Source organism: Rhincodon typus, chromosome 20, assembly GCF_021869965.1.
Source record: "Rhincodon typus isolate 14 chromosome 20, sRhiTyp1.1, whole genome shotgun sequence".
Taxonomy (NCBI): domain Eukaryota; kingdom Metazoa; phylum Chordata; class Chondrichthyes; order Orectolobiformes; family Rhincodontidae; genus Rhincodon; species Rhincodon typus.
In genome coordinates, this window is record NC_063351.1 from 15,035,293 (window position 1) to 15,063,228 (window position 27,936).

Below are 27,936 nucleotides of genomic sequence, written 5' to 3' on the forward strand. Positions count from 1 at the left end.
CCCCCCCCCCCCCCCACAACAATACCATTGCTTTTTGTAATCCTCATTTTGCCTTGATAGAAACACTTTTTCTATCTCTTTTTGAAAGAGATTCAGACTTGAGCATGCTTGAAACAGCCATGAATCTCCAAACCAAGCAAAAACAAATTGTTGGAAAAATTCAGCAGGTCTGTTCTGAAGGTTCACTGAATCCAAAACATTAACTCCCTGCTTTCTGTACACAGATGCTGGAGACCTGAGGTGTTTTCCAGCAGTTTCTGGCTTCCACAGTTCTTTGGTTTTTAAAATCTTCAAATCTGACTGGGTTGTGATGAGCAAGATGAGGGCCCCCAACCAAAATTATTTGGAGAACTGCAGAACAAATCTCTTCTTGGATCTTGGGTTCCTCTCCCCTGCACTCCTAGGTGCAGAGATATCTCAAACAACTTGAGCACAAAAATCAAAGCCAACTCTGCTGCTGTAGTCCAGTCCTGATCCTGTCATTTAACTTGTGTCCTAAGCTCATCCTGTCTGAGACCCGTCTCCTGTTCCCTTTGACTGTTATGAGCATTCCTACCCAGCACTAATGAGGCAGTGACAGTGATTTGTTTCTGATCAGAAACACCAGAATAAATGCTGCACTGTTAGCTCAGTTGGCAAATTTAATGAGTTGAAGAAGAGTTTTTAATCTTTGCTGAGATTGGCTGATTTGCCTTCCCTGCCCCAGGGCTTGTTATAGTTGGCCACAGAAACCGTGGACTTTGCAAAAGCAATCAGTGTTCCTGTGCCCATTCACTGTGTCCACTGAACCAATCTGGGAAGGGTAGCTGTATGACTGAAGACTACGAGTTCAGCTATGGTTTCACCACCTCTTGAACAGTTCCACCGTTGTTCTTTTTGCATCTCTCCCTGCCAGCAGCATAAAGTGCCACGTTCGTGATGTCTGGAAAGATGACTGTCCCCCCTATAGAGCTAAATTGCTTAGACCTTTAAGATTTCAGGGTTCCTTTTTTAAATGAGTGCTTTTCCTAATAAAATCTCTTCTGTTTTGTTTTGTTTCTTTTTAGGGTGAGGGAGTTGCATATCGTGGTAGAATATTAGTTGAACTAATCACCAAACTTGAAGGTAATCCAGAGAAGAAGTTGGAGGACATTCCCAGTGATGATGTCTTGGTGGTTCAGGTCAGATGTGGAACAGTCTAAATGCTCGGTTAATGATTACTGAAACGTATGATTGCTGTCATTTGGGTAATAATGCATCCTATTTGTTTGGCTTTTCTATTCCTACTATAATCCCAACCTTATTTTTTCCCATTGGCTGGGATTTCCTACATCCATTGTATTCTCATAGATATTTCTTAATTTTGTTTCCTCAACTGATCTTGTGAAAGATTTTCACTTCACTTTCATTGCATATGTAGGTTCACTTGTAATGTCATTTGGTAATATAACATCACCTTACAAATGCTGTTTTGCACATCTAAGAATTCTGCATCTATGCTGCAACTAGAACTGCAAAAAGATACAAACTTTTACAAACTATTCTTTTCCCACTGCAGTTCAGTGAAAAACTGGGATAAGGCAACTATATTGGTGTTGGGGAAATTCATTTGAATAATACTTAAGCTTGTTTCATCTCTTGCACTGCAATCAATTTTCAAAAGATTTGCATTATCTGTGGGATTTGTTAGTCATTGACGTAGCCTGCTATGAAGTCAAATGTAAAATATCCCATTTTGCAGAAATACCAACGCCGGCGTAAATATAGCCTTGCTGCTGTCTTTTATGCTGGAACAATGCTTCGCGATGTTGGAGATGCCGTCCAGTTTGAAGTTAGCATTGGAAATTACGGCAACAAATTTGACAAAACATGTAGGCCTTTAGCTTCAACTACTCAGTACAGTCGAGCAGTTTTTGATGGTGAGCATCATTTATAATCAAGTTGAGACTAGTGAACTCTTGCAGCTTCTAGCGATGATATTTCTTGGTTTAGTCTCTGGGAATTTTGTCTTTTTGTCTTCAGTTCAGATTACCTGAAGCTGCTGGGTACATAGTTTGGAGGGGCTGGGGCATGTGCTTGGGAGGAGCATATCGCCAAGCTGAGGCAGAAATTAGGCATGTGAGGGAGCACCACCCATCGGTTTTAAAAACCTGACCGTTGGGCGTGAGGTGCTGCATGTGGTAAAGGTCTGGCACATTTCCCCAAGCCCCCACCACAGCAGGTATCCAAGCAGCATCTCTCCATCTGGAGGTCCTAAATGGATTGTGACAGCTGGGGTACCAGGTCCAAATCTCTGGATAGAGAGGGGGAAGAATGTTCCCACGACCACCACCCTCCTAATGGTCACCTTTTTGTGTGTGACTGTACCAATCTGTGTAAAGATGCTTAACTTGCAGGCACCAAGTGTAACTACATGTCGGTAATCTCCATATCCATAATGTCACAAAAAATTCACATCACTGCAAAGCACAGTGTACCATTCCACTTTTCCCTCCTGGAAAAGTTCAGGAAAGCACCTTCAACCATAAGTCGACCAGGCACTGGTCAGCACTTGAACAGCCCCAAGGCCCTCTGGGGGAAGGAGAGGGCCAATCCTGTTGGATGGTTCCCTGAGCAGACAGTTGGCATCATTGGGCAGAATGCCTCACTGCAGGAACCTTTCAACAAGCACAAAGACACAGCTTGGCATGTGGTGAGAAGTGAATGCCCGGACTCTGCTACCACATGCTGCCCTCAACGATTGTAGTGGTGAAGATGCTCTCCTTTTTCATTGGGAATGTGCCTTTGTAAAGGAAGTCTGGAGGAGCTGCACTGGGTTTTGTCTAACTTTTTTATGGCCTGGGAACTCCCACGATGCAGGTCTCTGCTCTGGGTCACTCGGACATTAAAATCAACTGAGGCTGGAGGGCCATCAACTCGGTGACAGACTCTGGGTCTAGCTGAAACTTGTTGGCCTTAAAGTGTAAAGACCTTGTACGCAATCTAATGTTACAGACTGGCTTGTTCCAAGGTCCAGCACTATGGGCTGAGGGATTTACCCCAAAGCTTGGGCGAGCTGCCACCAAGGCATAGAGGGGAGAGGCCACCGATCAAGGCCTCTAGTCTATGAAGACAGATCAAAGAGTCTGTTAACTTGTAAAATGCCTTGTAACGTGTTATTAGTGAAGTGCCAATTTTCCATTTGGATGGAGGTGCCTAAGGGTACAAAGTTGAAATGGGATATTTTAGTTGGATTTTCTGTCATGTCCAGCTTGCTGTTCTGTAACATGCTTGCATACTTTATGTATTAGCATAAATTCCCAATTTAGTTGAATTATGGCAGGCTGGTGGTTTAGAAATAGTAGCAAAAAATTTTAAGTGAGAAGATCAAAGTAATCTGGGTGGATAAGTGGGATTTACAGTCTTTAGCATAGGCTGAACTTCCTGTTCTCCAGTCTATTGGGGAAAGAGCAAGAAAAACAGTTTAAAAAATGTGATCGCTGTCAGGCAGTGATGGACTGTCATTCCATCTTAATTGTGATCTTTATTTCCACCAGGTAACTATTATTATTTTCTACCTTGGGCCAACACGAAACCTGTGGTGACACTGACCTCCTATTGGGAAGATATTAGTCATAGGTTGGACGCCTTGAATATCATCATAAAAATTGTCAGCAGAATGGTAAACCTTTCTACGTTACCTTCCATCACTCTCCCTTTGAATTTTGAAGCTGTGCTTGCAATTTATTTCCAGCAAATGTAAGACTTTCTAGTGACTTTCTCCACTGGCTAAAATTGTCTCCTCCTGCACACAAGTGGCTTTGCTATTTTATTTTTCCATTCAGTTGCTCGGAGATAAATCCGAACAGGAGCAGAATTAGGCCATTCAGCACATCAGGTCTGCTCCAGTATTCAACAAGATCATGGCTGATCTGCTAATCCTTGAATTCACTTTCCTGCCTTTACCCCATGACATTTGAATCCCTTACTGATTTTAAAAATCTGTGCTACATCCTTGGGACTTCAAAGAAGTTTCCAACTGCTGACAGTGGCCATGATCTTTGTTTTTAAACTTTGTTTTTGTTGTGTGTAAATTTGACACTGTCCACCAGTTAGGTGTGCCAGCTCTGGACCAATCCTATCAACTTTGAATGGACATATCATCCATTTCCTTCAAATCACTCAAATTACTTTGCTAGAGCAAGCCATCTCTCTCTTAAAGCAACATCTCAGTTGACTCTTCACTATCTCCATTGGATGAAGGAAAGGATTTTCACGTGCACGTTACCATATGTAAAAATTCCACTCATAACTAATTTATTATTGACAGTAGCCTAGTGCAAATATAAACACAGCTGTTCTGTTCCCACTACAAACCATGTGCATCTGCGGCTAGGCCGTCTCTTAAAGGAAAGCAAGTTCCTTGTCTTTCAGCTACGGTTGTGATAACTGGTTAAATAATTCATGTCGGCCTTAGCCGTGAAGGGGAGAACCATAGTCCCTCACCCGTGTGGTGAAAGCCCAGTGCATATTGAAATGCAGCCTCTTGTGCATTTAAAGCAACCTCATGTGGAAATGTTTTACAGTTGTTTGAAAAAAATCCAATGTGGAGCTGCCTGTAATTTTAAAGGCAGCAGCTGTCATAACCATCAATGAGGGTTAATACTAAAGAATACTTGTTTTCTTTTTGGGAGACAGTTGGCCAGCATAAAGCTGACATTATATTGGAGACTTAAATGAGATTTTAAAATTTTTCTCTTAGGAAAAGAATTTGACAGTGCTGAAGACTGCTATTCAGGCTAAAGTTGGTGAAGAACGCCTGGCTGAGCTGTGGTTGAAAGTTATTGAACAAATCATTGAGGACTGCAGGTTTAAAAAAAAAAGTCTTTTGACCAAAATCTCAAATCCTTTTCCTATACTTGGATATCTCTAGTTGCTGCATCTCCTGATTTGTAGGCTGTTATAATTTGACTATGTAGGTGTTTTTAGTAATCTTGTCAGTGAGTTGGGTTTTACCATTATTGCAGCTTTGCTGCCACAGCTGGATGTGAGATTAGTGTAGACATGCTACTGGACTCCAACCCATGGTTTGGGTTCAGATACCTTCTTTTGTTGTGTATCATGAAATTGCCTTAATTTCCCATTGAAGCTTTTTATGAAATTAAACCTTAACTAATGGTCTACTTCAAACAGTTAAGTCTTGATGAAACCAATTTGCAAATTTGTTGCTCTAAAGTATAGTAAAGGGGTGTAACTGGGCAACCAGTATAAATTGCAAGTGTTATCCATCTTCTGAGAATTAAAAACAGGAGCGGATACGCAGCTGGTTACATATTGAGTGCATTATTCTTTGAAGGGAAACCCTATTTAGAAATGAGAGTTTCCATCTTTCTGACTGGTTGCACCAGAGTGAAAACTTTGAGTAAACTTAATTTTTGCCCAATCTGTGCCACATTAACACTTAATACACAAATACTGTAATTATTACAGTTCAGATGATGACCATTAATAATGGGATTACTTTCAGCTTTCACTGAACTAGTCTTTTGGACAATGTCTTTTGGAAAATATTTGATCAGCTTGGACATCTTCTAAATTTGATCCTTCTACTCGTGGAGAATTTTTAAAAGTTTGGATAAATTCAATACAGCACTCCAGAATGGAGTTGTTTGCTAGGCCATTTCAGAGGGCAGTTGGCAATCGCCCACATTTGGTGTGGGAGTGGAGTAATGTGGGCCAGACTGGGTAAGGATGGTAGATGCTAGTGAAGTGATGGATTTTTCACACCACCTGCAATGGCTGCATGCTCACCACTGCCTGGACTGACTTTCAATACCAGATTATTTTGTTAACAAAATACAAATTCCAGAACTAGGACTCCTATATCCCCAAATCATTATCCTAGATCTCCAGGTTTGCTTGCTCAGTGACGTTAGCTCTATGCCACCATCTTCCCTCATGAGTAAGTTATTGCTGCTTCCTCTATATTTGAATCGGTCTTCTGATTTTCAGCCAACCCCTACCAAAGTTAGAAGGCAAATCCAATGTGACTCAGCTTGATCTGAAGATCCTAAAGCTCCGTAAAAGCACTCTGGAAGGTATACTTGACTCGGCAAAACGCACACGAATGGAGGCAGAGGACCCAAAGGAATCAATTGATGATATTGAAGACTGGCTGGAGAGACTGAAATCATTGGCTGAAGAGGTTGGTGGTCAAAGTGTGTTTTCTTTGATCTTTCATATTGTTGAGTATCATTCTAATCCAGAAAGTCTTACTGAAACCTTGGATATTTTGGACAATATTTATACTTGCTGAAAACAAAATTGTATTTTTAGATATTTTCTAACCAACCTGTTGAGCAATGTTACTGCACAGCTCCGGAGCTGGTGGGACTCCAACTTGGGTCTTCAGACTCCGAGGTAGAACACCTGCCCCCACTGCTGCAAGACCCATGGTGTCGGTATTTTAGAAAAACTTGCATTTACATATCACCTTTTCAACTTTAATTAAACATTCCAAGGTGCATTACAAGTGCAAATCGGATCCGACATGGAGTTGCGTACAGGGATGGTAGGACAGCTGTTTCCGAGTAAGATCCGAATTAGAGCCTCTAAAGGACGGTGGCAAATAGAGGAAATCTGGGGCTAAGCAGCTGAAGATGTAAAGCAGCCAATAGTTATGCAATTAATGTTGGGGGTTTATAGTCTTTAGATGAAAAGAAGTGCTGCATATCCAGTACTAGGTCAGAAATCATGTGACACCAGGTTCTGGTCCAACAGTTTTATTTGAAAACACAAGCTTGTGTTGCCTTGCTCCTTCACCAAGGCTCCAAAAGCTTGTGTTTTTGAGTGAGTAAATCTGTTGGGCCGTAACCCTGGTGTCATGTATTTTCTGACCTTTTCCACCCCAGTCCAAAACCTCCACCTCCATCATACTTGGTACTGGTTGTTGGATGAGAAGGATGATGAATGAGCTTGGAAAAGAGTTAAAATCTTTGAAATCCTATAAAATCTCTTTTTTTTTAAGTTTTTTTTAAGCAACCCTAGTATACTTTTTAAGTCACCAGGAGATGGATAATGCAGGAGATTCAAAATCTAGTATCTTTAGGTTTTTGAGCACAAGTCATTGAAATAGTTTGAGAGGGCTGAAATCTAACTGTTCTACCTATTTCCTACTCATTTTATGCTGTATGTTTGCTTACAATTTTGTTATAGAATGTGTTTAAAATATAATTGTAATATTGATCCATGATTTTATGGATCAAAGCACGTAGAATTCTTGTCTTCCTCCACTTTACCCAAAGTTCAATTTTGACTCTGGATTGAAGTTGCTTTACTGCTGATGTGGTGTAATTATTCTCCAGATACTGAAGAGGTACTTTAAAGGGCATTCGAAACAGTGACTAGATAAAATGCTGTTTCCCAAAAAAACACTCATGTACGAGATACTGATGCCAAAAAGAAAACCAGTAACTCTGCAGAAATATCATTTGATGTTCACCCAGTTTGCGTTTAATTCCCTGCTGAATGCAGTTTTTTTGGAGGACTGGCTACCTTTGAAAATAGTCACTCTTCATGTGAGTTGAGAGTCCAAGCTGATTGCCTGATGTATCACAGCCATGTTGTATTGTCTTTGTAGTGACACGGGAATACTTTGGTTACACTGATTTTTATATTTTTTTCTTGCCATTTTTAATGCAAGTAACTCAGGGCAATTGTGGAACCTCCAATCATTCTCTTGACTGATGCCTTACTTAGGTTGTGATTTGAGCTTGGTGCAATTTAAACTGATATAGACTAAGGGCTGTGAAGTATATTCATCTGCTAACCAACATGGGAAGCCTGAATTTGCCAGATGAATGTTTTTGTGTATAGTCTCTTAGTCAGAATCTGTTTTAAATGGTCCATATCTTTTTTTTTTGGTTTGTCCTAACAGCCACAGAACAGCATGCCAGATGTGATTGTCTGGATGATCTGTGATGAGAAACGAGTTGCATATGCACGAATCCCAGCTCACGAGGTGCTTTACTCAACAACCAGTGAAGAAGCCTGTGGCCAATACTCTGGAAAGACACAAACCATATTCTTGAAGGTAGAGTTGTTTGGTGCTGCTTGGCAATGAGAGCACTTTCCTTAATAGTATTATAGAAGACACATTACTACTTTATTGAAAAGCCAAGTCTTCCAGCAATTAAGACAAATTTACTGCCAAACATGCTGAACTTCACCAGCATCTAAAGAAAGAAAGCAGAGTTCATGTTCAGAGTCCAGTGCCCCTTTAAAACGGAGATTATCTCTGCCATGATGTGGAGGTGCCGATGTTGGACGGGGGTGGACGAAGTCCGAAGTCACACGACACCAGGTTATAGTCAAACCCACTTATTTGAAGTCACAAGCTTTCTGAGAGCGACTGCTTCATCACATAGCACTCTGAAAGCTTGACTTCAAATAAATGACTATAACCTGGTGTCAGGTGGCTTGACTTGCTGCCATCATGTGTTCCTAAGATGTGCCCCTTTGTAAATATAATCCATATTTTACATATTAGACACACAACATCCTCCCTGACTTTGTTGTGTTGCTAACTGAGATACCATTTTATCTTCTACCTCTGATTTGTTCTTAGACACTTTTTTGTATCTTTTTGTGCAGATGTTTAAACACTGCATCTATAGTTATTGTCTGGCACTCTGTTTGACTTCAAAAAGGATGTGCAAATAGTTTTTTAAACCATCAATTTCAATAATTGAACTCCAAGTTGTGTACTAGTTTTGCTTGCAGTTCATATGGAGGCAATTCCATTATTAACTTGGCATCTGTTCTGTTGTGATACTAGATGGTTATGTAGCAATTAAGCTGCTTTTCCTAAAGCCAGCACACTATTGTTAGGATTGCATTTGCAAAGATCCCTCCATGTTGTTCCCCTTGTAATTTGTCTCCTGAAGGCAATGAATTGAAACTTCTGTGAAGCTGTCTTTTTCCTGATCATAGATGTTAACCTGTTTACATCAATTGTCTACTATTTTTCCTCCAGTGGTTCCACTGATCTCTTGCTGAAGTTAGAAATTTGGGAGCTCTTGATGGAAACTGCAGATGAATGTTTTTTAATCCTAAGACCAGTTTTGTGGACACCTCTTTGTTCCTCCCTGCATATAATGTGTATTAGAGCCTACCTCACTGATGTCTGGCAACTTCAGAACCTTGTTAAATAAGGAAGATCTGTCAGTTATTTGACAACATAAGGTATCACCAGCCAGTCAGCCTGTTCTTGCCTACCATCTAGACACATTGTCCAGCCAAAATAATTGCATGAATTATTTTAGCAGAAAAACCTGACCAATTTCTGTTCCTTTCTACTTCACTACCTCCCCTCCCCTCTTCCCAAATGCTGTTCCATAATTTGAAATTGAGATTTTGCCAGCCAATGTGGTGTTCAGTTGCCTCTCTGGCTGAAAGTTAGCTCGCGAAAAAGCAAACCTCATGGCTGTAATTACACTCTCTTGGCTGGGGAGAGGATGCTTGGTGTCGTATCTTAAAGGTCAGTGTAGTAAGTTGATTGTCTGAAGCTATTCAGTGGAATCAGTCTAACCCTTCTGATTGATCATCTTCTAGTATCTGGAAGGCGGCAACAAAAGTTTCAAAATTCCAATTCAGCTACGTGTCCGATTTTGGCTTGGCCTCTCTACTGTTGAGAGCAAGTTCAACAGTTTTTCTGAAGGAACGTTCAGTGTATTTTCTGAATTGGTAAGCAGAAACATGGTTTATCTTGTATTGCATCAAAATGTATTAATAAAAATGAGACAATGACTTTTCTTATCAATGGGTAGGATTCTTGAACTTTAGTCTGAGTAACTAAATTCCCTGCCATTATAACGTAGATCCTTCCCATGAATAGCTATGTGCTGATTTCACTGTGATGGGAAACTGGTGAAGGAGAGGATGTGGTTGTGCTTTGAAGATCAATGGGATTCTACACTGTATCAATGTTTTGGTCTATCCAGCAGTGTTACCTGTGCTGTGTTCCAGTGTTCAGATTCACTCAGTGCCAATATGTTTGGTCCTAATGTATAGGCCCACAAGCTGTATTTGGCCCTTCGGTCATGAGCAATATTCATATCATTTCCTTTATAGCAATGGGAAGAAATCCAGCTAGTCCTTGTCCTGCTTAGTCTGGTATCGGTTGGCTGAGGCCTGGAGCTTGCGGGTCTCTTTAGCAAATGCTTTTTCAAAGTAAATTGGCCACTAGTCCTATTTAAGTTGGTTCTTTGTATACAGGACAAATTGGTGTAGAGAATTATATGGTGTAAGATAAATCTTTGTTTTTAAAAAAAAAAAAAATTGAGCTTATTCTCAATGACTTTATTGATTTTTTTTTTTTTTTTCTCCTACCCCCCCCACCCATGGAGAGAGAATTGCTGACCCCTTAATGCCCATTTTATATTTATAGTTAGATCATTACCTCTTAAGAGTAAGTATTTAATCTTAATCACATTTCATGCCTGTTCATCTTCATTTGCATTTTAGTATGAAAACCAAGCACAATTACTGGGCAAATGGGGTACCAGTGGGCTTGTTGGTCGCCAGAAGTTTTCTGATGTAACAGGGAAAATAAAACTGAAGAAAGAAAGCTTCATGCCCCCAAGAGGTTGGGAATGGGAAGGCAACTGGATTGTTGATCCTGAAAAAAGGTCAGAAATATTTTTAGCTACCTATCTATTCATTTCAGTACCATTTGTGCATCATTCATGTGACCTAAACTAGAAAAACAATTTTACTGAAGGGAAAAATGGTTGGCGGTTTATTTTTCTGTGCACCTGTCATTGCCCACTCTTGACCAGTGGATGAATGACAGCTGCAGATTTTGATGTCTATTCTGTGTAATCGTGCTCTGCAAATCCCATTTCCTCTTCATGAATTGCATCACCTGTCATCACCCCAGCCAATGTTCACCTACAAACTCTGAACGAGAGCATTTTTGGGAAATCATGCCTTTTGATTTTTGCACTAACATTTCTGCCCAGTAGGAGGCATTCACGGACTACATTACGATCGTAAGCTTTTAAAGAACAGTGATTTTGAAACATTTATGCCAGTTCTCTGCCAGCTGGTGGCAGCAAATCCCACGAGAGGCAGCAATATTTTGCATTTATTGCAGACTTGCTCAATCTGTTCCGCACATCCCAATCTGACGTGTATGGGAAATAGACCTGATATTGGTGAGATGACTAAGCATAGAAAGGGAGATTCTGAAGAATCTCCAACCTTAACCTGTTGAAAAATAATATTGAAATGGCAGCAGCTCTGCTGTAGTGATTAAACAAGGGAATAAGTGATGAACAGAGAATGGATATTGTGATGGAGGTTGCTGAAGTGAGATCATGGAAAGATTTGAATGATCTTGAAATAAATTGAGGTTTTTGTCAAGAATAAAAGGAAGTGTATGTCTGGCATATACAGCAGAGATCAAGTGAATCCCTAGAGTATAAAGGCAGTAGGGGTTTACTTAAGAGGGCAATCAGGAGGGCCAGACAAGGACATAGCTGTGGCAAATAGGAGAATCCAAAGGGATTCTTCAAATACAGTAAGGGCAAAAACGGTAACTACAGAGCAAACGGGGTCCCTTAAAGATCAGCAGGGCCGCTTATGCATGGAACCGCAGGAGACGGGGGAGATACTAAACAATTATTTTACATCCGTGTTTACTGTGGAGAAGGATATGGAAGATAGATAAAATGGGGAAATAGCGACATCTTAAAGTCCATATTACAGAGGTGGTGGTGCTGGATGTCTTAACATACAAATATGGATAAATCTCTAAGACCTGATCAGGTCTACCCTAGACTTCTGTGGGAAGCTAGGGATGTGATTGCTAGGCACCTTGCTGAGACATTTGTATCATCGATGCCTATAGGCAAGGTGCCAGAAGACTGGAGGTTGGCTAACATGGTGCCACTATTTAAGAAAGGTGGTAAGGAAAAGCCAGGGAACTACAGACCAGTGAGCCTGACATCTGTGGTGGGCACGTTTGGAGGGAATCCTGAGGGACAGGATTTACATGTATTTGGCAAGGCAAGGACTAGTTAGGGATGGTCAACATGATGTGTGTGGGAAAATGTGTGTTTCTCTAACGGAGTAGTTTTGAAGTCGTGAAAAGGATTGAGGGCAGAGCAGTGGAAGTGATCTATATAGACTTCAGTAAGGCATTTGACAAGGCTCCTCATGGTAGACTGCTAGCAAGGTTAAATCACATGGATTAGAGGGAGAATTAGCCATTTGGATACAGAACTGGCTTGAAGGCAGAAGATGGAGGGTGGTGGTGGAGGGTTGCTTTTCAGACTGGGGGCCTGTAACCAGCAGTGTGCCATAAGGATGGGTGCTGGGTCCACTGCTTTTTGTCACTTATATAAATGACAAGGATGTGAACGTAGGACATATGGTTAGTAAGTTTGCAGGTGACACCAAAATTGGAGATGTAGTTAACAGTGAAAAAGGTTGCCTCAGGATACAATGGGATCTTGATCCAATGGGCTGAGGAGTGGCAGATGGAGTTTCAGCGCCAGGGACTTGGGTTTGATTCCACCCTGTGGCAACTGTCGGTGGAGTTTGCTCATTCTCCCCGTGTCCTCCCATGGTCCAAAGATGTGCAAGTTAGATGGATTGGCCATGCTAAATTGCCCATAGTGCTCAGGGATGTTTAGGTTAGGTGGGTCAGACATGGGGAAATGCAGGGGTAGGGGAATGGGTCAAAGTGGGATGCTCTTCAGAGGGGTAGTGTGGACTTGTTGAGCTGAATGGTCTGTTTCCATACTGTAGGGATTGTGTTTAACTTAGATAAATGTGAGGTGCTGCATTTTGGAAAGGCAAATCAGGGCAGGACTTAAACACTTAATGGTAAGGTCCTGGGGAATGTTGTTGAACAGAGACCTTTGAGTGCAGGTTCGTACTCCCTTAAAAGTGGAGCCACAAGTAAATAGGGTAATGAAGAAGGCATTTGGTGTGCTTGCCTTTATTGGCCAGTGCATTGAGTATAGGAGTTGGGAGGTCATGGTGCGGCTGTACAGGACATTGGCTTGGCCACTTTTGGAATACTGTGTGCAATTCTGGTCATCCTGCTATAGGAAGGTTATTATGAAACTAGAAAGGGTTCAGATAAGATTTACAAGGACGTTGTCAGGGCTGGAGCATATGAGCTATAGGGAGAGGCTGAATAGGCTGGGGTTGTTTTGTCCTGGATCGTCAGAGGCTGAGGGGTGACCTCTTTTATAGATGTTTATAAAATTTAAAGGGCATAGATAGGGAAAAACTGTGTCTATTTACCCTGGGATGGGATAGTCCAAAACTAGAGGGCATAGGTTTAAGGAGAGATTTAAAAGGGAGCCAAGGTGGCAACTTTGCAACACAGAGGGTGTTGCACGTATGGAATGAGCTGCCAGAGGAATTGGTGGAGGCTGGTACCATACAAGATTTAAAAGGCATCTGGATGAGTATTTGAATAGGGAGAGTTTTGAGATATGGGCCAAGTGCTGGCAAATTTTCCTAAATTTATTTAGGATATCTGGTTGGTATGAATGAGTGGGACTGAAGAGTTTGTTTCCGTGCTGTACATCTGACTCTAAATTGGAGAATAGGAAGTCAGAAAACCAGTGGTGGTGGGTGAGAAACGGGGTGATTGGCAATTCTGAGTTAGTGTAGGACAGCGTGGGTGACACGGAACAGGAATGTTAGAATCTGTTGTTTTCTGATTTAATGAACTTTTTTTTACCCATGTCAATTTGGAAGGAAACTTTTTTGTCTTTCACTATAAAATGTAAGGCAGCCTCTGGTGTTGTTTTACTGGTGCTGATTCTAACTAAGTGCCACGGTTCCCCACTTCCCCCATCCTATTATTTTGTCGTGTTGTAGAAACTTGAAAAAAAGTTCTTCCATCGAATAAAAACTGGAAGTTTTAATTCCAAAATAACCGTGTAAATAGAGGACAAAATAATGGATCTAGCTCATTCTCTTTTGAATGTTTTGACCAAGTTGTGTTTTTTTTTGTTATTGTTTGACTCACTTCCACAATTGTGATGAGCAGTGGAAAATTCCACTCTGATCTAACCAGAAGCTGACGTACTCTCCCACTGTCTGGTGGAAAATTCGGGTCTCTTTGTCTAGCTTCTGATATCTGCTCCACTCTTTCCCCACCCAGCACCTCTGAATCCTACTGACTCCTTTGCTGTATTTAACCAGAATTGATTTTAGTTGAAATTTGAAACAAATTGCGCCAGGTCAGTTCTTTGGGATATCTTTCAACTTCAGTGAGTTTGCCTTGATATAGCACCAGCTCTTAATGGACTTTTTGAACCATTCTCATATTCCCTTGAAACAAAAACAAAGTTGCTGGAAAAGCTCAGCAGGTCTGGCAGCATCTGGGAAGAAAATATCAGAATTAATGTTTCGGGTCCATTGACCCTTAGAACTGCCAGCAACCTCCCTGTTTTTGTTTTTGTTTTTGTTCCTGATTTACAGCATCCACAGTTCTTTGGTTCTTGTTCCCTTAGCCTGGGTGAAAGTACTTCGTGAACAGGAATGATATCCATTCTAGCTGCCGTTGCCACTCACTGGTACCAGGAGTGTCTCATTCATTTGGTCAGGATTCTTGGGATGAAGGATTGCTGACAGGAGAGCCAAATGTTATTTGGGGATGCACCTGCGGTTGGAGATTGGAGGATAGCTGTCAGCAGCCATCTCCTCTAGATCCAGTCCTTGTCTGTTTCTTTTTTTTTCCCTGCATGCATAACACTCTCTTCTGACACCAACGCCCACCCAACCCTCTTCAAACTAACAGCTTGGCTGAGCTGGCTAACCAGCCAGCTCGGCCAACATTTTCCAGTCATGCCTGGAGCTGGTGTAATTGTGACCCAGGCCAGATGATGCCCTGGTCCTCAATTGGCAGCCAAGAGGGATGGTCAAGCTTGGGCCTTTTCTGCCCAGAGCTCCTTTTCAGGCAGAGATAGGGAAGCAGCAAGATTCTGGTGTCGTCCTCGTCCTTGTGGATAAGAAGATTATGCAGAAGGCTTTCATTTAGCAAACTAAATACCATGTTACATCATAACTTAGTTCATTTTTATTTATGTTAATAGTTTGCTAACAGAAGCTGATGCTGGTCACACAGAATTTATTGATGAAGTTTATGAAAATAACTCCCGCTACCCTGGAGCTGAGTGGAAAGTTGCAGAGGAGCCTTACACTGATCTGGTGCGTACTGCAGGATCAAAATATTCTCCTTTTTTTTTCTGTTACTGTTCACTTCTGTGTGGAATAGATCATTAAATTGAGGAAGCTGGAAGCCAGGGGTGTGATTGTTTTTGTCTCCAAGTACTTTACAGCCAATGATGTAGTTTTGAATTGCCTCACTGTTGCAGTGTAGGAAACACAATAGCCAATTTGCATGCAGCAAACTCCAACAGCAGTGGGGTAATGTCCAGATCATCATTCTGAATTGAGATTAATATTAGCTAGGGATAACTCCCCTGTTTTTCACTCGCATTGTATGAAAAAGATCCCCTGGTACACCAGAGTAAGCAGATGGGATGTGGATTGATTTTGTCTGAAAGATTGCACATTTGACAGTGCAATACTGTCCTGGAGTTGGATTTGAACCTGAAAGTGCTCAGCTGAGCTGAAGTCTGTGTATTTTGATTGGATTTTAAATGTTGTATTGCCATCTTTGTAGTGATGCTGGAAATCCTACCAGTCTAGTTTAAGCTTCCAAATGGCACAGACAGTGTTCATAACCCACTTTTAATAAAGCTGACCTGCTCCCTATGCCTCTGGTGTAGCTTTAATGTTTTACAGATACTTAAACTTTTTATGGTTGTTTGACAGTGTAGTGCTGGCATTGTTTTCAGCAAAACCTATATATTACAGGTTTGTGAGCTAAAGGTATTGCACCACCTTGTGGCATTATTAGCATAACAGCTGTCCCAGAAATACAAAGTGTTATGGTTGTGCCTGAATACTTGCATTCAATGTATTTTTGCAGTATTAGCGATCAATCAGGAAGCTCCTGCTCCATTATGTTTCAGTGTGCCATTTGGTGAATTACAAACTGCAACTTTAAATTCCCAAGTTGATCATTGCTGAACTAAGCTCTGGAAAACCAGATCCTGATGCAATTTGTATCTGGCTATCTAACCATTTTTGGTTTTCAATTAGTTGCAGACCCCTAACTTGAAGTCAGTGTACAAACTGTGTAGATAACAAGCTAACAATATCTAAGCCTACTTAGTTAAAAGTTCCATAAAAATGTCCTTTTTATTTGCTTCTGTCATAGAATGGTGAAAAGAGTTCCTCAAAAGAGGAGATTGAGTGTCCACCAGGCTGGAATTGGTTGGATGATTGGGAATATGATGTCAATCGAGCTGTGGATGAACACGGTGATTATTTTTTCCAATAAATAACAGCTGTTGTTTTTTAGTGTTTGTTCTACTGCCATCCGACTTGAAGAAGCAACAGTTTGTTTTTGATTTTGATCATTTTATTTGCCCTTGGGATAGGGATACAGGTTACCATTTTCAACGTTTTGGGTCAGCTGCAATAAACAAAGGAAGGTGGTCATAGACTTCAGGATGTCGACAAACTGGTGGAGTGAATAGACCGCAAATAAAATTCAGTTTAGAAACACGATGGAAAACACACTGGTAGGAAGAGTGAGGAAAGAGTGCAAGCCAAATAGTACAATATTAGTCGGTGCAGGAAGGGACAGACACGGGTTGCTTGTGCACAAGTAGTTTGAAGGTGGCAAGACAAGTTAGCAAAGCACTTAATTGAATGTTTTGGATCATGGCCTTAAAGTAGAGGCGTAGAATACAAAGGCCAGGAAGGTATGTGAAACTTATAGTGCATTAATTTGGCTTCTGTTTTGAGTATTGACAAATTGAGTCCCCATTTTATTCAGGATGAAGTTTTGAAAATGATATGGAAGCAATTTACCAGAATTGTTTCAGGAACATAAAATTTGCTGTTTTGTGGAGAATCTAGAATGGCTCTCCTTTAATGCAAAGAGCTTGCAGATTTGAAAGAGGTGTTTAAAATTGTGGAAGCTTTGAGTGAGTAATGGGAAACTGTTAATAATTGCTGAAGGGATGATGACTGGAGAGAACAGACTTAAGATAATTAGTAAAAGATCCAGAGGCAGTTTTATCACAAAACAGATTATTAGCATTTTGAATGTACTGCCTGAAAGGGACTAAATAGAATAGGTAGTGTTTGAAAAGGGAATTAGATAATTACTTGGAAAAAAATCACACAAATATAGGTAAGAGTGAGATGAACTGAATTGTTCACCTAAATTGCATGGGCCAAATGATAACCATCTAAAGCTGATCTAGACTTGTATCCAATCTGAGTTGTCATAGGAAAGATGACAGGATGAAGAAATTCACTGAATCTAAGGTGCTGTTGAAGATTGATGCTTCTCTTGTATTGCAGCACATCTGGGATTTGGTGTAAATTTTTGTTACTTGACAAGATTTTGGTTATAATCCTCATTTTTACTAAGTTGTAAATACAGTTAAATGGAATTAGCTTACCAGTAAGGCTGAAAGTCTGGCAGTTTGCATCATGACAGCAGTTTAATTGTACTTTTGGCTCATTCACTTCATACAGTATTACAGCAGAGAAAGTCCATTCACTTGATTGTGTCTGTCTGTGCTAGCTTTTGGAATAGCCATTTGGTTACCCCACTTTTCACCGACTTCTTTTTATGATGGGTTTTCCTTTTTTAACCTGACTATATATTCAAATTCCCTTTTGCAAGTTGCCGTTGAATACCTTTCATCCTTTTTCAGGCAACGCATTCCTAATTATGACTTGCTGTTTTTGGGGGTGAAAATGTCTTCCAGCTTGCTGCTTATAATTCTTGCAGATTTATTCTCCTGGCTACTGGCATGCTACCAATTTTCTGCTATTTAAACAATCCAAACACTTTTTCATTCTGAATACATACGAGATCCAATGTAGAAACAGGTCACTTTAGCCCAACCAGTCACTGCCAGCACTTGGTTCACGCTCCCTCCCTCTCTCTCTTCCTCCATTTTATACCATCATCACAAACCCCTGCTTTCCCCCTCCTTGATATGCTTATCAAACTTCACCTTAAGTGCATCTCTACAATTCACTTCACACTGTGATAGTGAGTTCCACGTAGTCATCATTTTCAGGATAAATACTACTGAAATAAATCTTCCCCCACCCTATGAAAACAATAACGGCTTCTCTAGTCTGTCACAAAGTATAACTTGTTAGCCAGAGCAAATCTGGGCAGTTTTCTGAAAGTTGCCCCTTGCTGGGCACATCAGAAGTTACCAGCAGTGCCCTGGCACTAACTGAGCCCTGTTGTATTGAGTTCCAGTTATTGTCATAGAGCTCCACTCAACTCTGTTCAGCCTTATCTTTTAAAAGGGTTGGGACAGTGCTCAGTGGTTAGCACTGCTGCCTCACAGCACCAGGGACTGGGTTTGAGTCCCCTCTCAGGTCACCATCTGTCTGTGGGGTTTGCACATTCTCCCCATGTCTGTGTGGGTTTCCTCTGGGTGCTCTAGTTTCTTCCTGCAGTCCAAAGATGTGCAGGCTAGGTGGATTGGCCACAGGAAATTGCCCATAGTGTCCAAGAATCTCCAGGTGGAGTAGCCATGGGAGATGCAGGGTTACAAGGATAGGGTAGGGAGATGGGTCTGGGTGGGATGCTGTTCAGAGGGTTGGTGTGGACTTGATGGGCTGAATGGCCTGCTTCCACACTGTAGGGATTCTATGAAAACAAGACTCTCAATCGAAGATGTCTCCCTTCGGACAGTGGAATGTAAAAACCAAAGTAGAGCTTTTCTCAAGTTGGTAACATAAATCACCGGCTTGGCCCTGGTCCAAAATGCTGTTCCCAATCAACTTGCATTTTATTACCTGCGCTGTTTCATAATGAGGAGCAGTGGGGTACACAATCTGTAGAGTTTCTCACTCCTAATACTCAAACACTGGTGAACATTGTGGTGGGGGGGGTGGTGGCTGTTAAGTAATATGGTATAAAATGCTTTATTTTAGCATTGGTAATTTGACAGTGCTTCAAACAGTGAATTTTAAAATCTTAGTTTTTACTAACCCTTTTTCATCCTATCTTTATACTACAGGCTGGGAGTATGGAATAACGGTACCCCCGGATGACAAACCCAAATCTTGGGTCTCGACAGAGAAAATGTACCACACCCATAGGCGCAGGCGCTGGGTGAGAAGGCGCAAGAAAGACGATCAGCAAACAGTCCAACCCGTAAAGGTATGTTTGACAGTACGTGTGGACTTTTAACAGTTGCAGCAGGTAGAGCAATGTCAAAACTATTTGTCATGAAGTGGTATGGAAGTAATCTTGAGTCGCAGATACAATACATTGTAAAATGCCTCCCATTTAAATCCATTTCCAACCTACGATTGGTAATTACAGGTGGTGAGAGAGAAAGCAACCTCTAACTTGTCTATTCATGTAGTTTAGTGACCAGTTATAGATTCTGTCTCTAAGTCCTTGTGCAAACTGTTAATTAAAGCTGAAAAACACAATGAGATTATAGGCACGGTGTAAATATTATTGATCTAAGTGTCAGTCTCTGCTTTTTTTTTTGCTTTACTTTCTTCTGGCTTTCAGAGTCAAACACCTGGCCAGGATTTGGAAGGATGGGAATACGCTTCTCTGATTGGTTGGAACTTTCACCTAAAGCAGCGGAAATCAGATACTTACCGACGCAGAAGATGGAGAAGAAAAATGGCCCCATCTGAACGACTTGGAGCTGCTGCAGTCTTCAAACTCGAAGGTGCCCTTGTAAGTAAGCAAGAATTTCTTTTTACTAAAATGAGGTGATAGCTTCTGTCTCTGAAACTTGTAAGCTTATGTAATCACTTAAATTACAGCATATCACTAAATCAGGGACTTGCCTCATTACAAAAGTTGACCTTTCAGTCTGTTAATTAGTGGTGATTTTAAGGGAAGACAGTTTTGTACTTTATTTTGTGTGGTGTTGCGTCAATACTATAATCCAAACACCCCACAATTGGATTTTTAAAGGAAACACAGGATCTGATCTGTGCAGCAAGATGATTATATTGCTTCACAGCCATTACACTGTTTATGCTGTTCATCTGTAGGTAGTATTGATATATTTCAAGATTTGTGGGTGGACATTTGTCTTTGTGTTGCCACAAATGTGCAGATTCCAGTCCAGTAGTATCTTTTGACATTGTAATTATATTTTCAAAAAGGTAACTCTAAATACAACAATCTGAAGGGAATTGGTTTCCTATTGCAACAAATGTCACTGCTGTAGCTGGGTTTTGTGGGACTTCTCTCAACAGTATTTTTTTTTTAAAAAAGCTGTAATGTTTTCCATTTTGTATCTGTGAATTTAAGGAAAGAAATTTTAACAATACACAAAGGACATGTCTCCCAATTATTTCAGCTGTTCTCCTGCTCACTGATGTCAGCCCTGATATGAAACAACAGCAATGATGTCCCAATGTGTGCACTAGCCCCATTTGTATCTGCTTGATTAAAGTGGCATAATGCTGAATGTGACAACTGAAAATTGAAACTTGTTTGCTTTCTGTGGTGTGGCAATGGAATGAAGCTACCCAGATAGGGATGAAAGTGACTAGACAAATTTCGTGGTTTCTGTTTCTTAAGGCTCTGACTTCGGGTGAGGATGGTGACAAATCGCCAACTGCAGACTCTATTTTTGGGGCAAGTGCTCCGACGATCTCCTGTGTGTTTGACCGTAAGTAAAACTTTACAGTACAGTTCTTGATGTATGGCTATAGTGCCATAGACAGTATCTTCCACTGTTAGTGGTGCAAAGTAGTCCAAACTGATCTGTCTTGGTAATTATACATAACTAATGACTTACTTCCCCATCGTACGGCCAGCCCATCTTTCCCTTCCCACAACCAACCCACCCAACGTGCTTTCCCACCACCTCCCCACCTCACCGCGCCCCCCCACACCCACCACCACCACCAAACTGTCAAAGTTGCTGTACTGTTGCACAGAAATCTGTCTTCACTGTTTGGCCCAATAGGTACTAACTTTTTTAGTGCTGCTGTCATTACCCTGATAATGGAGTATATTTTAGCACTGGGCTTTCCATTTTTGTGCTTGCTCTTCAATTTATGTAAATGTTGTTGGAGAAATGTCATCTTGGAATTGACTGTTGATTTATGACGAAGGATTCCTGTTGGAGTTAACATTTCCCAAAGCTGATGCATACTTTCAGGAATACGTTTTTGTAACCGGTGTATACGCTTGGATAACAACTCTGCCAGGCACACCACCACCAGGCATTCTCTTCCAAGCCCCACACCGTCCTGACTTGGAACTATATCACCATTCCTTTTTGCTGTACCTGGATCAAAACACTGGAAATCCCTTCCTACCTTGCATGGACTGCAACAGTCTAAGAAGGCAGCTCACCATTTTCTCTGGGGCAATCAATGATAGCCAAAACTTGCTAGTGTAGGAGACACTAACCTCCCATCTTTTTAAAAAGAGTAACTATAATACATTTATTAGTTCAGTTTATCTTTCCAGTTCATGTAGCCTGAGTCTGGAGCTGGGCATTTAGCTGACAGTGGAGGTACCCATATTGGGTTGCCTTGGTAGAGAGGCTTTTTAGTTCTTCCCACTTTGGATGTCCATTGGGCCTCTTACATTTAGGTTAACACTTCACACTGGAGGTTTGGGAGTATAAGAAGTGTATCCTTTTGTTAAAGTTGGTATTTTGTTTCAGGCCCTGCAATCTATCACCTCCGTTGCTACATTTATCAAGCAAGAGCCATAATTTCCATGGACAAAGATAGTTTTTCAGGTATGTGCTCACGAAACTTCATTCTGAGGTTTATTAATGATATTGTCACTACTGAATTATATTTTTGTATGTAACATACTGACCGTTTTATGCGGCCATTCTATTCAGAGCTGTCAGTTTGAAGAACTCTGGTCTTTTTTTACTCAATAAATTTGCTGCAAAATTTATTTTAATTGCAGCACTTTTTTCTGCCAGAAAAGTGAATACTGTGATAAAATATTGAGTAAAAGGTGAAAATGTGGTAGTTCAACCAGAGCTTTGGAGAACATTTTTAACACTTCCTCCTCATCCTTGCAATTTAGGCTTCTTTTCAAAGATTTGATTTGATTTTAAAGCCTGTGAAGTTGTCCTTTTTTATTCCAAGGTACTGCAGATATTGCTGAAAAGAGACATTACTGAAGCTTTTTGTGTTGCACTTCATAGAATCCTAGCTTCTCTACAGTGTGAAAGTGGGCCATTTGGCCTATTTAGTCGATACCAACCCTCTGAAGAGCATCCCACCTGGACCACCCCTCGGCCCATCCCGTCCCTGTAACCCTGCATTTCCCATGGCTAACCCACCTAGCCTGTATATCCCTGCAAAATATGGGCAATTTCAATATAGCCAATCCATCTAACTCCCACATCTTTGGACTCTGGTAGGAAACCAGAGCACCTGGAGGAAAACCCCACATACACACTCACCCAAGGCTGGAATTGAGCCAGAGTCCCTGGTGTTGCGAGGCAGCGGCAGTGCTAGCTACTGTGCTTCCATGCTCCCTATGACAAATGCAAGAATTTCAAGTTTCAAATGATCTGAACCGCTTACTTCAATAGCCAAGTGTTGCTGAATGAATGGAAAGTTGACTCTGCTTGGCCAAGGTCTTGTGGGGTGCTGTTTCTCTCTTCCCCCAACTTTAACTGTGCAATTAAAGGAACAGCTAATTAGAGATAGTGTGGAGCTGGAGGAACACAGCAGGCCACCGCATCAGGAGCAGGGAAGTTGACGCTTTGGGTCAGACCCTTCTTCGTTTCTGAAGAAGGGTCCTAACCCGGAACGTCCACTTCCCTTCTCTGATGCCTGGCCTGCTGTGTTCCTCCAGCTCCACATTGTTATTTCTGACTCCAGCATCTGCAGTTCTTGCTATCTCTAACAGTTAATTTAGAGACAAATTTGTATTGAATAAGTGATGCAAAAGCACACCCATTTGAGAGATGGCAAACGTACACTCAGAAGAGGTAAGGTTATGAATTGTCAGCTAGAGTAGATTGTGACAGAGCAAACAGGGCTTGCGTTGTGCAGTCCATACATAGGACTGAACAAGTGTAGACATGGGGCAAGACACACATAGTGGAAGACATATTAATGCCAAATAGAAGAAGGCACACCGAGTGGGGAAACCACTGTTCACATTGCAAAAATGAAATCATTTTGCGTATGCATGCTCGAAACAAACAGGTAGAGATGACCGCTAGAGCGATAGCTGTTGTAAGTTGACAAATCACTATACACAATACAACAGGTAGAGGGGTGAGATGTGATTGTAACTGTTAGCACAAGAACCATACAACTGGAGCACCACATCTGTGTCAACTAAACACTGGTATGGCATTTAAGATAATGATGTTCACAACTCTGCGTTCAACATGGTGTTCCAAAAACTGGCAGTGAGCCAAATTTCATTTTGATAATCCTAAGTAATTGCCACAGTTGAGTGTTGGAGAGCCAGTTGGGGTATAATCCTTCAATGTTCCCAACAAATGTCAGCTGAGGACCTGTATGGAGTAGTTGTCCCCTATCATACCAGCTAGACTAGCACATCCGCAGGCAGATATTTGATGCCATTGCTCCAAAATTGAATATCCCCGTATGTGGAAATCTTCTCCATTCCAGTCTGATGCAGGCGGTTGCCCCTTTTTTATTGTAGGAATAGTAAAACCATTTTGGGGAAAATCCTTCCATGTCTTTTATTTTTCTATTGTTTGGATGTGGTATCTGCCCTAAGTGACCACTCTTCATGGTATCTTTAAAAGTAAGTTGTCAGCAAACTTTTTTACTCACTAGTATGAGAATAATAAACCAACCAATCCTGGCCATGTCTTCAATCCAATTCCACACAAAGGCACTTCGTTATTCAAGCTACTGGATAACAATAAGGACTCAACTTTTTGCTGTTTGTTTGTTTCCTTGTCCTGCACTCTTGATCACAGCATTGCTGTTGAGGGATTGTCACTGTTTCTCTGCAGTGAGACAGTGCAGTGGGTGAAGGCTGTGTGGTGTTCAGAAATCAGCAATGAACTCTACCATTCCATGCATCAATTTTGTTGCTTATGAAATATTAAGAAAATTATCTTTTCAATTGTATAGCTATTTATATTGATTTTGGTCAATATTGCACAAATTCCACCTGCATGTTTACTTTTAATGGCTTGTGGTATCTTTAGCTTTTTTCTGTAGGCTTCTCCTCCATGGGGGCTGATATTCGTAATTCAACATTTTAAGGAGTCTGCAACCTGGGAAACAGTAAAATCGCAGCCTATAATGAAACTGTTCCCCACCTTCCCCCTGCCCCCCCAACCCTTGCCTTTCTGTATTGGAGTTTGCTTGCTGTATGTAATGATTCAAAATTGGACTGTAATTTACTTGATTAGCAAATGTTACTTGATTTTTCAGATCCATATGCTCATGTTTCATTTCTCCATCAAAGCAAGACAACTGAAGTTATTAAATCCACACTGAACCCAACCTGGGACCAGACCCTGATCTTCAATGACATTGATATCTACGGCAGTCCTGAAACATTAATTAAAAACCCACCAAATGTGGTGATTGAAATATATGATGAAGATCAAGTTGTATGTATTTGTTCATGTTTGGTTTGATTACGTTGAATTTATAGCCTGTCAAAGGAGAAGTGGACGATGTTAACAAATTTAACATGAAGCTTGTTCTGTACAGGGGAAAGATGAATTTTTAGGCAGATGTACCTGTCCTCCAATGGTGAAGCTAAATCCAGAAACAGACATGGTTCCCAAGCTCCTCTGGTATCCAATAAAGAATGGGAAAAAGAAATCTGGAGAGCTCCTTGTTGCTGCTGAGCTAATAATGAAAGACAAAGTAAAGTATATGATTGTTACACTTTGCTATACTAACTTGTGGCATTCCCCAGCACTGAAAGTAATGTGCTTATGCATGAAATTAAATAATTCATTTGGCTTTGTCTTTGCACTGCTCCTGTTACTGAGACAGGAAATATTGCTAACCTATTTGTATTGCATCATCTGCAAATGCATCTGAATTTTGTTTGGATCACGTGTTTACACTGGGGCTAGTTAATCAAACCTGTGGACTCCCTTGTTCTATCCACCACATTATCCATCCGAGTAGCATGTTCAAAAAAAGTGCCTTTTACTGAAAATGGCCAATTCAGGAATATTTCTGATAGCTCATCAGATGTCTTTTGTTGCCTTGCAACTGCTTTGCCATCCCAGTTGAAGCCTCTAACTTGTCTGACTGGCATTTGGTCTTGGTCTGCTGTTTTACTACTTGCCAACCTCTCCAAATCATCCCTACAGTTAGTTGGGTTCTGCATCTTGTCCTCTAGGCCTTCACAAGAATTACCAATTTATTTGAAATGATCTGATGACTGTCTTACTACTACAAAATTACATTTAAGCTGTCTTTTTACTCATTGTGCTTTTATCTTGTTTCTTATTCCAACAGCCTGATGGTTCTAATTTACCAATTCTTCCACCAGTCCGGTCTGGTGTACTATACATGGTGCCACATGGGATTAGACCAGTTGTGCAGCTTACTGCAATTGAAGTGAGTCTCATTTCTTCTGGATCATCTTCATTCTTTGGGCAGGGTTTGGTTAGCAAGTGGTGGAGGCCATGATTAACTTGACCAATGTTGCTGGTACATATTACTATTTAATATTCTAGACCACAATCTTCTGCTTTTGGAGACAATTATTATAAAATGTAATAGACTCAGTCATACAGCAGAGAAACACCTTTTTTTGAGCCAACTAGTCCATGCTGATCATAATCCCAAACTAATCTTGAACAATTTCTTCACTTGTGGGACAGTTCTTACATGTGGAAATGTGCTACTCCTCCATAGATGTTTAGCTGCCTTCAAAAATCTCTGAACAGCTCCCCCCACCCCCACCCAAGCATCCCCACCAGTTGAGTTACTGATGCAAATTAGTGGTTGGCTATGGCCGAGGTTTTTCTGAGAACGGTGATGGTAAGAGTCACCATTTTACCTGCTGTTCAATTGCCCAAGTTCTCCTAACAGATTTTCCCATGAGACTTTTTTATCTGTTCAAGTTAACTGCCCTCCCCAGGAGCTCTGTGGCGCCTGGAAACCGTGATCTGTTCAACTGGTCAAGTTTTTTTTTTTTTTAAAAAAATCACTGCTGACAGTCAATTTTTAAAAAAATGTATTTGATATTCATTGCACAGGACACAAAAATAAATAAGTATTGTGTTTTACATGGGATTGGGAGAAATATCAATAGGAGAGCTGCTTTTTCAAAAGTCCACGACTTTGCTTTTATTTTTGAGGAATGAGACTCCACACTTGTCAAACCACTTCTTCCAGACGACAGTAGCTGTTCAGTAATTATTGCTTTCTATGACCTTTGGGGAAAATCCAGATCTTTCTGGTTTGAGATCAGTTGAAATGATTTGGTCCTTTCTCAAAGTGAGAATAGTGAAAAATTTAATGCTAGTACACAGCTATTGATGAAAACTGCAGTAACCAGACCATGGTATAGATGTTATCTCTCTCATCTGCTTCTGAATTTAAAAGTTTAACTCAGGATGCGCTACCAGAAGTTGGTATCAGCTTTATGCAGTAAGAACTGTGCCTTGCCATTATAAATGTCATGAAGTCTAGTCTGTTAAGCTACTTGATATTTTGTAAGTTATCCGTTGAACAAATTACTTGTAATATCCGATTCAAACCGAAAGCCGTGTGAATAAGGTTCATCCAAGTATTTTAATGAAAATGTTGTAGATACTAACGTGGGGCTTGCGGAACATGAAGAGCTACCAACTGGCTGCTGTTACATCCCCAAGTCTCATTGTAGAATGTGGTGGCGAGTATTTGGAGTCAGCAGTGATCAAGAGTCTTAAGAAGTGTCCTAATTTCCCCACTTCTGTTCTCTTTATGAAAGTGGTATGTGTTTGAATTTTTGATTTTTGCATTAAATTCCTTCATATTATTGAATTGTTACTGTTTGTTTTTAATCTTTTTCAATACTTTGTGCACTTTTTAAAAACACTAACACAAATCTTGCTAGGATGTGAGAATTAAAATATTTGGTATCTTAATGTACTATCAGTCAATTTTAAAATTAGAATCAGTTGTACCATTTCTACAGCATTTAAAGAATTTCTAGAAACTGATCAATATTAGGACTACTTCTGGCACTGTGCAAGCTAGGATAGGCTAACTAGATGCTTCAAGCTTGTCATTTTAAACCTGACATGACATTAAGTGCTAATACAGCTTAAACAGAGGCGTTTGCTACACTATGCTAACATTTAATATTCCGAACATACCAAAACAGCAACTTTGAATTACTTGACACTCCTTTTCCTTTTTCAAGTTTTATAATGGCAAATAAGCTTACTAGGCTTTATCTTAATACTACATGTCCAATTTCATTGAGCTAAGGTTCCTATTTTTTAATCACCTTTGGCATGAAGGTTTACATGGGTGCCAAATTAACTTTAATCTAAAATTATCAAGCAATTTCACGCTTGTCCTAGGCTTGAACAAAAGACCTGTCTAACTGGCCATTAATTATGGTTATATGCACTGAAATTAGAATTTCTCTTAATTGTTTAGAAAGGTTCAAGAAGAATTAAATTTCAAACGCAAGTTATTTACAACACGAGGTTTAACCAAGTCTATATGTTTAACTGTTTTACACTACGTGGGTTAAGGGTTAGACTTTGAATCTCATCCATCAGGAACTATGTCATGAGTGAATCTGGAAGATTGTACCATCCCTGAAGTCCCTCTACTCCATAGGATCAAAATAGAACTACTGCATCTGGTTATTACGATGACAGTTTACGTACCGTGGCCTTTATCAGATTTTAA

The 27,936-nt window shown here is 40.6% G+C and overlaps 1 protein-coding gene across 1 annotated transcript in view; it reads left to right on the top strand.

The window, feature by feature from the left end:
• The window catches only part of LOC109936026 (myoferlin), a 194,232-nt gene that overhangs the window by 75,719 nt on the left and 90,577 nt on the right, over window positions 1–27,936 (top strand). The window contains exons 19-36 of the mRNA XM_048609170.1: window positions 1,047–1,160; window positions 1,721–1,898; window positions 3,516–3,640; window positions 4,721–4,827; window positions 5,971–6,163; window positions 7,895–8,050; window positions 9,571–9,702; window positions 10,483–10,646; window positions 15,081–15,195; window positions 16,274–16,376; window positions 19,122–19,264; window positions 19,628–19,801; window positions 20,660–20,750; window positions 21,759–21,836; window positions 24,490–24,671; window positions 24,775–24,933; window positions 25,540–25,641; window positions 26,842–27,003. Of these exons, the coding sequence (XP_048465127.1) occupies window positions 1,047–1,160; window positions 1,721–1,898; window positions 3,516–3,640; window positions 4,721–4,827; window positions 5,971–6,163; window positions 7,895–8,050; window positions 9,571–9,702; window positions 10,483–10,646; window positions 15,081–15,195; window positions 16,274–16,376; window positions 19,122–19,264; window positions 19,628–19,801; window positions 20,660–20,750; window positions 21,759–21,836; window positions 24,490–24,671; window positions 24,775–24,933; window positions 25,540–25,641; window positions 26,842–27,003 (2,478 nt within the window). The remainder of the gene's footprint in view (window positions 1–1,046; window positions 1,161–1,720; window positions 1,899–3,515; window positions 3,641–4,720; window positions 4,828–5,970; window positions 6,164–7,894; window positions 8,051–9,570; window positions 9,703–10,482; window positions 10,647–15,080; window positions 15,196–16,273; window positions 16,377–19,121; window positions 19,265–19,627; window positions 19,802–20,659; window positions 20,751–21,758; window positions 21,837–24,489; window positions 24,672–24,774; window positions 24,934–25,539; window positions 25,642–26,841; window positions 27,004–27,936) is intronic.